This window comes from Bombus pascuorum, chromosome 17, assembly GCF_905332965.1.
Source record: "Bombus pascuorum chromosome 17, iyBomPasc1.1, whole genome shotgun sequence".
Taxonomy (NCBI): Eukaryota; Metazoa; Arthropoda; class Insecta; order Hymenoptera; family Apidae; genus Bombus; species Bombus pascuorum.
Window position 1 is genome coordinate 711,186 of NC_083504.1, and position 14,883 is coordinate 726,068.

The window sequence follows — 14,883 nt, forward strand, 5'->3', positions numbered from 1 at the left end:
CTATACCTGAATCAACCATTAGACAGACAAAAATAATCCCACCAGACATCTTCGAAAAAATTAGAGAAAAAAGAAACGCGAAAGCAAAATGACAAAAACATAGAACAAAAGAAAACAAAAAACACCTAGACAAACTTGCAAAGGAAATAAAAAATAAAATAAAAGGACACAACAACAACGAATTCACAAAGTTCATAGAGTCACTATCTGCACACGAGAACTACAACTACTCACTATGGAAAGCCACAAAAAAAAATAAAGAAGACTATAAAACTAGCCCCAACAATCAGAAAAGCAGACAACACATGGGCAAGAAGCAACGAAGAGCAGCAAGCTGAAGAATTTTCCAACCGCCTATGCAACGCATTTACACCACATAACATCAATAACAGCAACCTCAATTGTCATACGGACGAGGATGCGCTAACCACTAGTACCGCATCTGATAAGCAATACACCATACCTAAAACAACAGCACAAGAAATTACAAACATAATCGAAAGAACAAAAAACTACAAAGCATCAGGAATCGATCTAATCAATGGTAAAAATTAATACCAGACCACCAATTTGGATTCAGAAACAAACACTCCACTATAGAACAAATGCACAAGCTTGTCAATGAAATAATACACACAATAGAAAACAAACAATATTGTACAGCCTTATTCATGGACATAGAGAAAGCATTCGACAAAATAAACCACGAAAGCCTACTACAAACAATCAAGAAACAATTCCCGGAGCAAATATACCAATTAATAAAATCATATCTAAGCAGCAGAATCTTCATAATAAAAATCAAGGACGCATACTCCGAAGTCAAAGACATCAAAGCAGGGGTTCCGCAAGGAAGCGTCTTAGGACCAATACTATACACACTATACACGGCCAACATACCAACAACTACCATTTTTTTTTTTTTTTTTTTTTTTACGTGGAGAAATCCTCATGGACACTCGCCGTTGCATCGCACCGGTCGAGTAGTGTCGGACTCTTACCGACTAAAAACTCCACGGTGGCCAGCCTTACGTTTTGGAGGGGAGCCCCGGGTTCTCTCGCGAATTTCTACCAGGGGCACGCCTCGTCGTGTTCTCCCCTTTTTTATCAGGAGGAAGGCGTCCATATTTGTGTTGGTCCGCTAGGAGGGAACCACATCCCTTGTGTTCCGTTTTCCTAGTCTTGTCGCTCGGGCTGGGGCGGCGGCGGTGCCACCCCCTCTGTTGCGCCTGGGCATCCTTTGTCGCTCCACTCTTACTGGGTCGCGTTTCCTTTTCCTTTCTCTCTCCGCCCGCTCTTTTGCTAGCATCACTTGCTCGCAGAAGGAGCGGACGGCGGTGTATTCCTGGTGCCCTCTCAACATGGCCTTCACGATCGCTTCTGGGGCTACGCTCTCGCCGATGTCGAGTTGCAGGACGCGGCGCTGGTCTGCCCATGCCGGGCATCGCTCCCACGTGTGTTGTACCGTATCCTCCTCTTCCTCGCATTGGTGACATATGGAGCTCACCTCCCGCCGGATCCGTAGTAGGTACTCACCGAACACTCCGTGACCTGTGAGCATCTGTGTCATACGGAATGTCAGCGGTACCCCGCCTTGTTCTCTCCATGCTTCCCAGTTGGGGAGCACGGCGCGAACAGCCCGGTGTTGCCGTGTAGTGTCTTCCTCGACCAGTTGAGAGCGCCATCGCTCCCATGTCTCCCGTTTGGCTTCTTCCCGTGCACTCGACGGTGGTCTGTTGTCGGGTGGTGGCGTCGTTGCGCGCCCGTCCAGGCGTGAGATCTTCCTTTTGTCGTATACCCTTCGAAGTGCGAGGGCTTGCAGCTCGAAGGGGGGGGGGGGACGCGGCTAGCACGGTCGCCGTCGCGTATGACACCGTCCTGTAGCTTCTTGCTGTGCGGATGGCGGTCGTCCTTTGTAGCCTCCTTAGTAGTAGCCGGCTGCGCCGGCTCTCCATCATGTCTTCGGCCCACACTGGGGCTCCGTAGAGTACTCGGGATTTTACGACTCCCTCATACAGTCGGCGAACGCCCACTCCTGCTCCACCCACGTTCGGCAGTAGGCCGCATAGGGCGTTGGCCGCGGCAGTTACCCTTGGGACCAGTTGTTCAATGTGCGGCTCGAAGGTCCATTGGCTGTCGATGATGAGACCCAGGTACCTCATCTGGTGTCCCACCGGCACTTCCTCTCCGTTGATATTGATGGACAGTCCGGTTGGTGGTGGTCCTCTTCGTCGCCGGTCGAAGAACCCCAGGGCTTCCGATTTGGTTGGTGACACGCTCAGTCCGAGTCTCCTGATAGCGTTCACCGCGCACGCCACCGCGTCCTCTGACCAACAACTACCAATAGCAAAATATTGACATTCGCGGACGACACAGCCGTACTAGTCAGGCACACTAACCCTGTAACAGCAGCCACAATACTACAAAAACACATCACAAAAATAGAAAAGTGGCTACAAGACAAACAAATTAAAGCTAACCCTACAAATGCAACCACGTCACATTCACATTGAGAAAATAGATAACACCAAACATCTTCCTGAACGGCACGCAAATAACACAAACAAGGCAAGTCAAATACCTTGGACTTCACATAGATACACACTTCACATGGAAACAGCATATCAAATCAATAATAGACAAAATACAGACAGCAAGGAGACAAATGCACTGGTTAACAAGCCGAAAATCCAAACTAAGCATAGAAAACAAACTAAAAATATACAAAATAATCATAAAACCGATCTGGACATACGGAATTCCACTATGGGGAACAGCAGCAATGAGTCATATAAACAAAATAGAAACAATCCAAGCCAAAATCCTTAGAACAATGGTAAACGCCCCGTGGTACGTTAGAAACGAGGACATACGGAAAGACCTGGGAATACCAACGGTCAAGGAGGAGATTACCAGACTCGCAAAAAGATACAGAGAAAGAATAGAAACACACCCGAACCAGCTGGCAGCGGAAACGAACAACACAACAAACATCGCAAGAAGACTAAAAAGGAAACACCCAATAGACCTCATAAAAGATATAACTTAGCAAACACGAAGTTGGCACCCCGCTAGGGGTAGCCACCCACATGCTATATTTATTTTTATTTCATTTTTTTTTTTATTACCAATGAGATATAACACTTACCAAATGCCCTTCAGGCAAATTGTAAAAACCAAAATAAACTAAAGAAAAAAAAAAAAAAAAAAACACTTACCAACCCAATAGTACAAGATTCCTCTTGTATCTATCCTATTCGTGGTTGGCGGAGAATTTCTAGAAAAAGAAAGTTGGCTTGTTGCTGCATCGATAGCTGGTTATGGGATGTTTGAAGAGTTTTTGTAAAATTCTTGAGTGGGAAAAAATAAGAAAGGTTAAAAGCCTGACGCTGCTGGGGGTGTCTCTGGTCTTCGTCTCGTTCAACATTTACGTCTGGCTTAAAGCCATCCGTTCTTAAATAATGGTTGAAAAAATAATCCTGGTTAAGTAGCGATTCGACACGACACAACATACGATTAACAGATTCAAGGATAAGCCAAAATACAATATAGATATAATTGAAAGGAAAGATACTGCTTATAAGCGGATGGTGGTTTTAAATTCTTATTTGCTTTTTATAACACTATCTCTGCGCATTTCCATATCTGTGGAAAATTCCCTAGCCTGAAGATAAAAATCTTACTCCTTTGTCCGGAATTTCTTTTAATACTTTTGCTGTTATTATATCGTATTCAGGTCTTTTCTGTTGTTGTCTTTTTTTTTTTTTAGTTTTTAATTACTGCTTTCTTTTATCATTTTTGCTTAAGATTTGTTACTTGTTAATGCAATCGATATTTGGTTCTTGTGCATTTAAAAATTTTTAGAATCCATTTATATTATTATTTGCTTTACAGCATGTCTGGTGATAATTAGAAAAAATAATTTTTTTGCAGCTCCTTCCTTACAATCCAACATTTGTAGCTTGCCGGATGATTATTTTTGCAATTTGCACAGATTACCTTTTTTATTTTTTTACATATGAGCAATTAATCGAGAGATACATATCTGAACATTTGACACGAGTCCGTAATTTATTACAATAATTTTTCGTGCGTCCATGTCGTTCACACACTGTGGAATATTATTGTTAGCTCTTGGCGTTTCTACTTTTATGAACGTATCACATACCACATTGGTATCATAAATTTCCTTGTTGTTTTTGTCTTATTCAAGTTCAGAGAGAAACATTGACAATGGTATTAATGCGACACTTTTGCTGAAGTAAATTATGTTGTATAGCTTGTGTCTCCTTTCCAACAGATTTATTTTGATATATTCTATGTTAAGTTTTGGGTGTTTAATTTACTTATAATTCTCAATGAGAATTGATTGTAAAAAATCTATCAAATAAAAAAAAAGTTTTGGGTGTAATTCTTTTATTATCACCTGAAACCTTTTTCTATCTTTGTTTAGTAGGTATAATAATTTACATTTTTATTTTTTAGAATTTTTCTTACTATCCTGTATGCGTCCGAATCGAGTTCTTGTATTTCATTTTATCTTCAAATTATTTCATTATATGTTTTTTAGTTCTTATATGTAGTTTTAATGTTTTCTCGTTTAATTTAATTTACATTACATTTAATGTATAGTTTTTGATATAAAAGTAGAATGATTTTGTAAATTCTCATCACTAAGGTTTTGTAATGTTATACATCTGTTTGGCCTTTACGGATCTTTTAACCAGTTGTTATTGCTTTTCATGCTAATTAGTCTTATTTTCGTACGTGAATTTTCCAAATCCACTTTTGTTCCACTTTTCCTTTTTAGTTTGGCTAGCTTCCATTGTACATTGATAACTTTTTCATTTCCGTTTGGCACCTAATAAAGAATTAAAAGTGTGTTGCAAAACGTGTTTTTTCCTAAACAAGTCAAAGTTGTTTGACTAATATTTTTGAATTTGATAAATTTACAAATTTATATCTCTTCTTAACATTTAACGCTCCAAGTGTGCCTCTCAAACACTACCGATTTGCAGTGCTCTGCTCTTTTTAAAATCTTTCTTTTTTCTTTTTCTTTCTTTGGTAGAATTTTTACAATCAATTCTCATTGAGAATTATAAGTAAATTATTCTAGCGTGGTACTATGTCGTGTTTAATAAGTGTTTATCATATGACTTAAAAACTTGCAAATCGAAGCATGATGAAAATAAGTTGGAGTTGCCGATCGATATTCACAATTAAAACTCGGAGAGTTAAGGGTTAAAAAAATGAGAATAATTAACATTAAATTTGTATTTGTGTTCAAAATTTTGATCGACGTATTCTTTATATATTCTTTATATATACATATATATGTATCTAAGTATACATACATATGTATACATATTATAATATCAATTACGATGCTTATAATGACAATACCATTACCACTTATAGTTTCTGTCTTCATTTCTAGTTATAAAATACATTTCACTGTAAGTGTCAAACATTGAAATCCCATATTTACATAATTTCTTACACTTCGATACAGGTCAGAAAAAATTGTTGGCTCTACAGAAAAATTATTTTAGTTGTAATCAGCTAAATTATATTTATTTTATCTCTATTTTTTATTTTTATTTATTTTTTATTTCTATTATTTTTATTTATTGTTATGAAATTATCATATCAAACTGTTTGTGGGAATTATATACAATGAAGATAATAGTATACATGATGAAATACAAAATTTTGTTTAAAAGTTATCATCATATTATATTAGATTGTATGAATATGTACCGAAAAGATAACATTTTTTTCCTTTTTTATTTGGAAGAATTTTACAATGAATTCTCATTGAGAATTAGAAGTAAATTATTCTGGCGTGGTATAACTTGAATAATAAGTGTTTATCGTATGTTTGATTCCATTTGAATCTCATACTTAAATCTAGAAAAGATAACATGTATGTAGATTAATTATTTTTCAAAACGTACACTATGAATATCGATGTAAAATTTTTTATGATTATGTATGAATTAATATATTTTGAAATCTATCGGAATTAATTAAATATTTCTGCTTCTTTCGTATTTTTGTAGATGTATTAAAGTAAAAATTAAATTGTTATATATTTTTCTACTCGATGAACTAAAAAAGTTCGTCAAAAAGTTTATTTAAATAATTGTTATAGCACCTTGAAGTTTATTTTTTCCTTAAACCCGCCAAAATTTTTAATTTTACACTATTTTCTGCCTTTTTTTTAGTTCATCGGGAAAAAAAATATATAGTAATTTAATCTTTTTTGGTTTTTCGTTTCAGTCAAGAATTACGAGGTGGATCTTTCACGCCGATTGAAAACAAAAGCCCATGAAATAGACTTAGAAATCTGTTATAATTTTTATTTTACTTTAAAAAAAATTTTTTTGAATTCGTTAAATATATATAAAACCATACCTCAAAATTCAATAACGTCATTTCTTTCTTCCCTTCTAAAAAAAATCACAAAAAGACGTTGTTTTAGAACATTCTACTTCAGGACACCCCCTCAAATAAACCTATTTTGCTTTTCATTCTAACAGAATTTAGAAAACGAAACATATTTCTTGAATGAATGACGTATTATTGGGTTGGCAACTAAGTGATTGCGGATTTTGTCAATACCACCTAATGACAAAATCCGCAATCACTTAGTTGCCAACCCAATAGTTGTAAGGAAGTAACTGCAATAAAAATTAATTACACAAATAATAAATCAGCACGAAAAAATGTCAATATATGTTAATACAGCAAAATGCTGATAAAATGCAAGCAATCTGTTTTTAATCTGTTATTCATTCTTTCACGTCGTATTGTTCGTCACCATATAAATCTTATGTAAACAATACCAAATGTAAAAAGGTAAACAGGTTATTTCAGGTTATATAAAGGCAGCCACGGACTAAATGTTTATTACATTCAGTCACACCATCCAACGAATAACATACATATAATCAAAATGTATCGCTTCCTTTTGGCTTTGTTCGTCATCATGGCAACCTATTTTGTTTGTAAGTATCTACTTTGAATAATTATTGAATTTGTTTGCATGTACACATGTAAAGCGTTTCGTTGTGTGCACTTTTTTCTCTTTTGGAAGAATTTTACAATCAATTCTCATTGAGAATTATAAGTAAATTATTCTGTGTATTTTGGGGAAAAAATTCTGCATTTTATTGGAAATACCTATATTCAGTAAAGAAAGTATCTTAAGTAGCGTTGTATAGTTTTATTAAAGAATATACTGGATAGATAATATTTGTTATTTTATTTAGAATTTTAATATTTATTATTGATGAAAACAAAAAAAATTTACATTTATTGTTGCCAAATAACCTAAATAGAACTGTAGGATAAGAGAAACAAAATTACATACATAAAGTTAGGCACACGTAAATTTATTATCGAATTCGTTCTAAATGAATCATCGATCAGAATTGCATTCGTTTTACAATCTTTAGCAATTTTTTTTCTAATTCAAGATATTGTTTCATTTAAATAACATTCGCAGTTTTAGAACTTTATTTGTAATATATACTTTGTCTACTCATAACTGTCTCTAAAGTATTTTTCGAATCTTGCTTATATTTTACATAATTTTTAAATATCGTATAAATATTTAGATAAGCGTGTAGCAGACTGTGGAAAATCTGAATCTGAGTCATTTATGAGAGAATATTAATTTTAAATTAAAAATATTAATTTCTAGTGCTATAAATTTGAAAAGATTTATTTATTTAACAAGTTTAGAAATCTCTAATATCATTTAACAAATGAGTAGTGTTCAACATCAAATCTGAGACATTTATGAGAGAATATTAATTTTAAATTAAAAATATTAATTTCTAGTACTATAAACTTCAAAAGATTTATTTATTTAACAAGTTTAGAAATCTCTAATATCATTTAACAAATGAGTAGTGTTCAACATCAAATCTGAGACATTTATGAGAGAATATTAATTTTAAATTAAAAATATTAATTTCTAGTACTATAAACTTCAAAAGATTTATTTATTTAACAAGTTTAAAAATTTCTAATATCATTTAACAAATGAAAACAGTAACCCAGGCGAACTGTCCAGCCAACGAAGTGTGGAATGACTGCGGTACTGCCTGCCCGCTAACTTGCGAGGATCCTAATCCTAGAATTTGCACATTGGTTGGTATTTAAACTCTATCGAAAATGTATTACACATATTATTGTTTCGTATAGCATAAAATAATACTGCAGTACTACACACCAATAGTTATTTAATCATAAGTTACTTGTATCGAATACAACAATAGATTAAATATTATTTTATATTTTAGGAATGCGTTCCAGGCTGTGAGTGTGTAGATGGATATGTTAGAAACGAGTACCAAAAATGTGTTGAACTAGATGATTGTTAATGGGACAAAAAAAATTAATTTCTCTGGAGACAATGTAAAAGGATTATTACTCTGACTATTATTCAATTATTTTCACAAAAATTTCTTTTCGTTGAATAGAAGTGTATCTAATATTCTATTTCATATATGCAGAAATGAAATAAAAAAGATTAATTTATATGCAAATTTGTTGTTTTACCTTCTTTTCTATAAATCATTCTTTTCTATAATAAAATTTCGGTTTAAAATAATATAGTATAGATACTGTAAGAAATTACAAATATTTTTAAAAGTTTGTAATAATAATTTTGTTATATTTAATTATTTACGAGAAACTACAAGGCAACTTTTGTTAGAAAAATCCTCCGGCTTTTCAATTTTATAGCAGTTTGTAGACCTCTTACAGTTCTGTACAACTTCAATAAAAATATCAGGCAGTCTTTTTCTTACTAAATTAAACTATCCTTTTTCATTATTTCGTTTCATATCTTTCGTATCTTCGTTCGTGGTATCGTTCCATTATAACTTTATTTAGTCATAACTGATAGTGCAACTTTTTAATTAATTTTAACACTACTAAATTGGTATATTTTATTATATACTGTACTTTATAAAAGTAGAGAAAGTGGCGCAATTCAGTGGGAACAATTCCAGGTAAACAATAACTGATAATAACAAAAAAAAAAGAAAACGCGTTGCTAAAAGGGAGACACAAAAGATATAACTTAGAAAAAACAAAGCTGGCACCCCGCTGGGGGTAGCCATCCACATGCTATATTTATTTTTATTTTATTTTTTTTTTTCACCAATAAGATATAACACTTTACCAAATGTCCATAAGGACAAATTGTAAAAAACCAAAATAAAATAAAAAAAAAAAAAGGGAGGCTATTGCCTTCCATGATCTCTAACTGTCGAACATTGCAGCCAGAGATCCTATCCCACACTTTTTTTATTTATGTTTATTTATGCCAAGATAGTTTTTTTATACATTGATTGTAATTCATTCATTTAAACTATGAATTAGCATAAGGTGTGTTAGGCAAAGATACCGATACGCGACGGTACGACGTAGCCATGCTATATTATGTGTCGTAGTTTTTACAGTTTTCGCGTTTTTTTTATTCTTGTGTTTTTGGATTCAAGCCGCTGGGGAGCGGAGCTTTTGTGTATTCTTGTTTGTGTTGTATTTTTTGTCCTGAAACTTGGCCGCAAAACAGGACGCTTCGGTAGTCTACTTTTTGTGCGTTGTGGGATTTTTGGGAGGGGCGGGATGAGAAGGAGGGGGAGGGGATGTTAAATTGGTTTATTTACAATGTTTACAGTATTTACAAAGTTACAGCATTTACATATTTACAGTATTTACACCTAGGTTACACGGTGGCGGAATTGGTTTTTGTTGAATTAGTGGTTTTCACTCATATTTTATTATGGGTTTGGTATTCACCAATATTTTTTTGTGTTTTTTCTGTGTTTGTCTTTAGTGTATTTTAGGGGGAGGGCCATGTTGTACCTCCACCTGGTGTCTGCGGTCTGTTCGTTTAAGTTTTCCTCGTAGAGTATTGTTTTTATCCCTATTTTCTTTTAATGTGGAAAATTATCGGGATATTATTTTGGTCTTGGAGGTAGTTTTTTTCGTCTAGGTATAGGAACGCTTGTATGGGGGGATGTAGCCTATTGTCATTGTGTTTTTGTAATATAGGTCATTTGGGAATAAGCTGAAGATTAGGTTGTTTTCTTTTATTTTTGACGCTTGTGCGAAGTGGTTTCTTATTAGTTTTAAGTCTATGCGGTGAATGTTGGCTAGGTCATAGATTTTTTTATTTTTTATGTATTCTTTGTATCCGCTGTGTTCGGATCTGTAGGTATTCAGGCAAGCTCTGATGCATTTTCTTTCGAAAACACGAATTCTCTCCATTAGCGAGGCTGGTATGTTGTACTAGATTGTGCAGCCGTAGGATATAATTGGTCTGATTAGAGCTTGGTAGCATAGAATTTTTACATTGATCTTGAGATGTTTGGAGTAGAATAGTCTTTTTGCTCTCCAAAATGCTTTATTGGTCTTGGAGAGTTGGATTTCGATGTGTTGTTTAAAGTTTAGTTTTTCATCTATGTTTATACCCAGGTATTTTATGCAGTTTTTGTGCGGTATGGGTGCCCCTTCGTTTGCTTTTTTTTCTTAGTTGGAATTTTTTGCAGTGTTCTCTTTCTGCTGGGCCGATTTCACTTGATTTGGGTCTGAACAGTATGCTTTCGCATTTGCTTGCGTTGACTCTTAAGTTTCATGTGTGGTAGCAATCGTTGATTTTGTCGAAAAGTTCTTGTAGTTCTGTTTTTATTGCTTTGGTTTTGCGGCCTGTTACGTAGATGATTAGGTCATCTGCGAAGGCTATGGAGCGTTTATGGGTGGATTTATTCAGGTCGAAGAGATTTAGTACGTCGCTGTTGTAAATACTGAAGAGTAACGGAGAATTTACTGTATCTTGTTGGAGTTCATTTTTTATGGCAAATTCTGTGTTTGATGTATGAGAACCCTCGGTCATTATGAATGTTTGTGATCATGTCCCAGACTATTTTGATTAAGTGTCTCGAGAAGTTTTTTTTTATTAATTTGTAAATGAGGCCTGGGATCCAGACTGTGTCGAAGGCTTTTTCGAGATCTATTAAGCAGGCGGCTACTCGTTGTTTTGCGTTTAATGCCCAGCAGATATCTGACGTGAGTTTATTTGTCGCGTGTAATGTGGAGTGTTTATGTCGAAAGGCAAATTGGTTTTCTGGGATTATGTCGTTTTTTATGCAGAAGGAAGTTAGGGGGTTGTTGATGACTGCTTCGAATACTTTACTTATGTTAGGGAGGAGACTTATAGGTCGTAGGTTTGCGAGTGTTGAGCCGTCTTTATTCTTTTTTGTGATGGCTATTAGTTTGGCTTTTTTCCACTTTCTGGGGAAATATGTGTTGTTCAGAGCATTGTTGAATAGTACTGTGTAGTACCATTTTATTTTGTTCGGTAGGTGCTTAAGTGAGACGTTTGGAATGCCGTCGAAGCCGGAGGATTTTTTATTATTTAGCTTGGAGAAGATTTTGTTTAGTTGGTTGTAGTTTTCAAAATAGTTTATTTCTGGTTCTGGTTGTTTGGGGTTGTCTGAGGTGTTTTCGTTTGAGAACGTGCAGACTGTTTTATTTAGCGTTATGTCTTGTTTTATTTCGTTTTTGAGTTTGTTCGTTTCGGCGATGATGATTCTGTTTAATTGTTCTCGGCCCATGTGTTCGTTTTGGGTGTGTGTTTTGGAGACGTGGGTACCGATGATGTCTAGTTTTTCTGTTGTTTTAGTTATTATGAAGTTATTCTCGGTGTCTTTGTTGGTGTTGTGTATCACTATACCTGCTTCTTGGATGAGGAGAGCTTTCTCTGGGGGCAATTTGAGAGGTCCTATACCACACTCTGCATCGCAAAGTGGTGATATAGGCAGTTACGGAAGTTACCATGACCAGCAAATATCTGCGTCATACCTGATAGGTGAAATTACCCTTGCATAGGACTGTGAAGACGGCAATCAAAATTTTTTGCCGATTCCTTTTTGCTCTTATCTCTAACTCTAACTCTGACTCTGATCCTGATTCCATTCATGATATATTGTTAACGCTTACAGACCAATATTACTATTTCCTGTGTTTTACAAAATACTATAGAAAATATATACGATCGCCTAAAACCAACAATAGAGAAAGAAAAATTAATACCAAATCACCAATTTGAATTCAGAAACAAACACTCCACGATAGAGCAAATGCACAGGCTCGTCAACGAAATTTTACTAACAATAGAAAAGAAACAATGTTATACAACCCTCTTCATGGACATTGAGAAAACATTTGACAAAGTGAACCGTGAAAACCTCTTACAAGCAATCAAAAAAACACTTCCCAGAACAAATCCACCACTTACTCAAATCATACCTAAGCAACAGAACCTTCGTAGTTGAGGTGATGGATCGTGATAGTGAAAGGAAGAAACATTTATTTTACAATAAACATTTATTAATATATTCAATGTGTACACTTAGCGTAGAACTCGCGATTATTATATTAGCGGTTCGCGGTTATTATTAGTAGCGGTTCGCGATTCGGATGATAATTGCTAAAGATGTCGAGGAACTCTGATCAATTATTATGAACTACCAACTATTGTTTTGGACCGATATGTAACGACTGGCTTTCCGTCACGATAATGCCGCGAAGGAAAACTGTGATGGAATGTATCTAAGGATGCGAGATCATCGGATTCATCGAGGAAAGCCTTGGTTCGGAAATTGAGCGAAATGGGTTGTTAATTGGCTAATTTTGTGTTGGTGGTTGGAAAAGGATGCTAACTGCTCTTGAAAAAAAGTTGCTAGCGGGAAGCACCCTACGTGAGAAAAGCAGATTTCTCGTATCTTCCCGTAGTAAGTGATAGATTTAGAGACTGCTAAGAGAAAGACTGTTTGTCCCTTTGGAGGACCTTAGCTAAATATATCCTAAGATTTATAGCAGGTCCTTAGGCTAGCTGAAAATATTCCGTGAGGATGTATCGACATCTGACAATCATCAGATTGTAGTTTTTGTTTTGTTTTTGTGTAGCGAACCACGGGACAGAAACCGTTGGAAAATTTACTGCCGCTACATAATAAAAATACTTTGTTGTTTTTGGCTCGTTGAAGTTCTATAAGGAATATTGGTAGTGGTGTCGATGTGCTGTTCTTGACCAGTTTAATTATATTACTTATTTTGTGTCCTTTTTTCATTAGGTCTACCTTAATTTATTTTGCGCCAAGTTTTGTGTATAGTCCCTTTATCGCTATCTTAAATTTCTTTTCAGTCTTTGGTTGGAAAATTTGAATATTTTATTTCAAGTGCTTCAATAACTGTATGTATCTGAAGTGAATTTTTGCAGTTTGATTTGTTTACCTTTCAATTATTTCATTAAAAATTACCTGGATCTTACAAGCTTGTTTAGTGTTTTTATTAGTGAGTCAGTATTAGGATTTTCTATGAAAAAAAGTGGAGGTTTAATCACTAAAGAATTAGTTCCTTCTGTATCTTCATCATTTAGATTTTGCAATATGTGATAGTTTTTATTGCTGGTTGCGGGCCTTCTAACCACTTGTACTTAGATTTTACATTTTTATTCTTAGGTCTTATTTTCGTACTTGCATCTTCCGGATCAATAGTTGCTCTTCTCTTGTTTGGTTAATTAGTTTCCATTGCTCGCTTACGGTATTTTCTATTTCGATATCCTCACCCGAAATATCTGTAGAGCAGTTATATATAAGTTATGATTGTTTATTTACCATTATTGGCGTAATATTACATACGTAATTTTTTTAAAATAGAATTATACACTCTTTTACATCATCCAATGCATTTTTTAATTTTCTACAAAAAAGCATTAAGGTACTTGGATTGAAAAATAATTGATTTAAAAGATATTGTAGCTTTAATCTTATTTACCCTTTGTCCTGTAACGAGTGAGACTCGTGGTAAGAAATTTGGGCTAAAAATAATAAGCACGAGCCTGACTCGTGGTACTTCGTTCGGGACGAACGTAAACAACACGTGTCAGACTCGTGGTTCAGTTGTTCTCGATATTTTTTTACTTTAGTTGCGTGTAATTTTTTGTCACGTTCGCACATTTAGGTTATAATTCCTTAAAAGAAGTAAACGACACTTATACTTACCATGTCAGTAAATAGAAAATCTAAAATTGATGATAATAATGAGAAGTATGTTATTATTGCTGATAGTGATTCGGTAGATCCTTCTGATAATGATAGTGGACGTAGCGATATTGTGTTTCCTATTGTGTTTTATTGTTTCGTAAAATATCACACAGAAAGATTTTCTACGAGTTTTCTGAAAGCATTATTAATTTAAACTAAGTATAAATTTACAAATTGTTACTGATACATTGCCATTGATACATACACTTTCAGATAATAAATTATTTTTCACTGATGAATCGATCATAATTACTTACCAGGCATCTTAAAAGTATTAGTTGTGCCCAACCGTGTTTATCATTTCACAATTCCTTTCGTTGCGCAGAAATATACATGTCATAAGACGCATACATCTTACGCAAGTTCGAGCACACGACTACACAGCTAAATGGCTCGACGCGTGACCGACCTTCTTGTTTATTGTGATCCGAGTAATCGGGAGTTAGCGGGTAAAACAAGGATTGAGGTATTAAAAGACAAGGAAAGGCAACACGGTGATTTTATGTTTATGTTTTCCTTGTTTTTCATACGATAAGTTTTACAAGATTGAAGTTAAAATATTTTTTAGATTAATAATTTTTCGACTTTAAGTATCTTTATTTTTGTAGAAAATTAAATATTGCTTCGTATAGGTTATAAAAAGGTGTATATGTTACATTTAAAAGAATTACATTTAAATTTCTTTAAATAAGAATGTAAAAAGAATGAAAATATCTCATTAAATTCCCCCATGAAGTTCAATAACCCCCATCTG

General features: G+C 34.5%; 2 protein-coding genes across 2 annotated transcripts in view; one reads left to right on the forward strand and one right to left on the reverse strand.

The window, feature by feature from the left end:
- Positions 1-14,883, reverse strand: part of LOC132915421 (large ribosomal subunit protein eL39) — a 206,073-nt gene that overhangs the window by 25,179 nt on the left and 166,011 nt on the right. The window lies entirely within an intron of this gene.
- On the forward strand, positions 6,693-8,558 carry LOC132915432 (chymotrypsin inhibitor-like). Its single transcript, XM_060975219.1, has 3 exons — positions 6,693-7,010; positions 8,063-8,160; positions 8,313-8,558. The coding sequence occupies exons 1-3, from the start codon at positions 6,959-6,961 to the stop codon at positions 8,391-8,393; spliced, it is 231 nt and encodes a 76-aa protein (XP_060831202.1). The 5' UTR covers positions 6,693-6,958; the 3' UTR covers positions 8,394-8,558.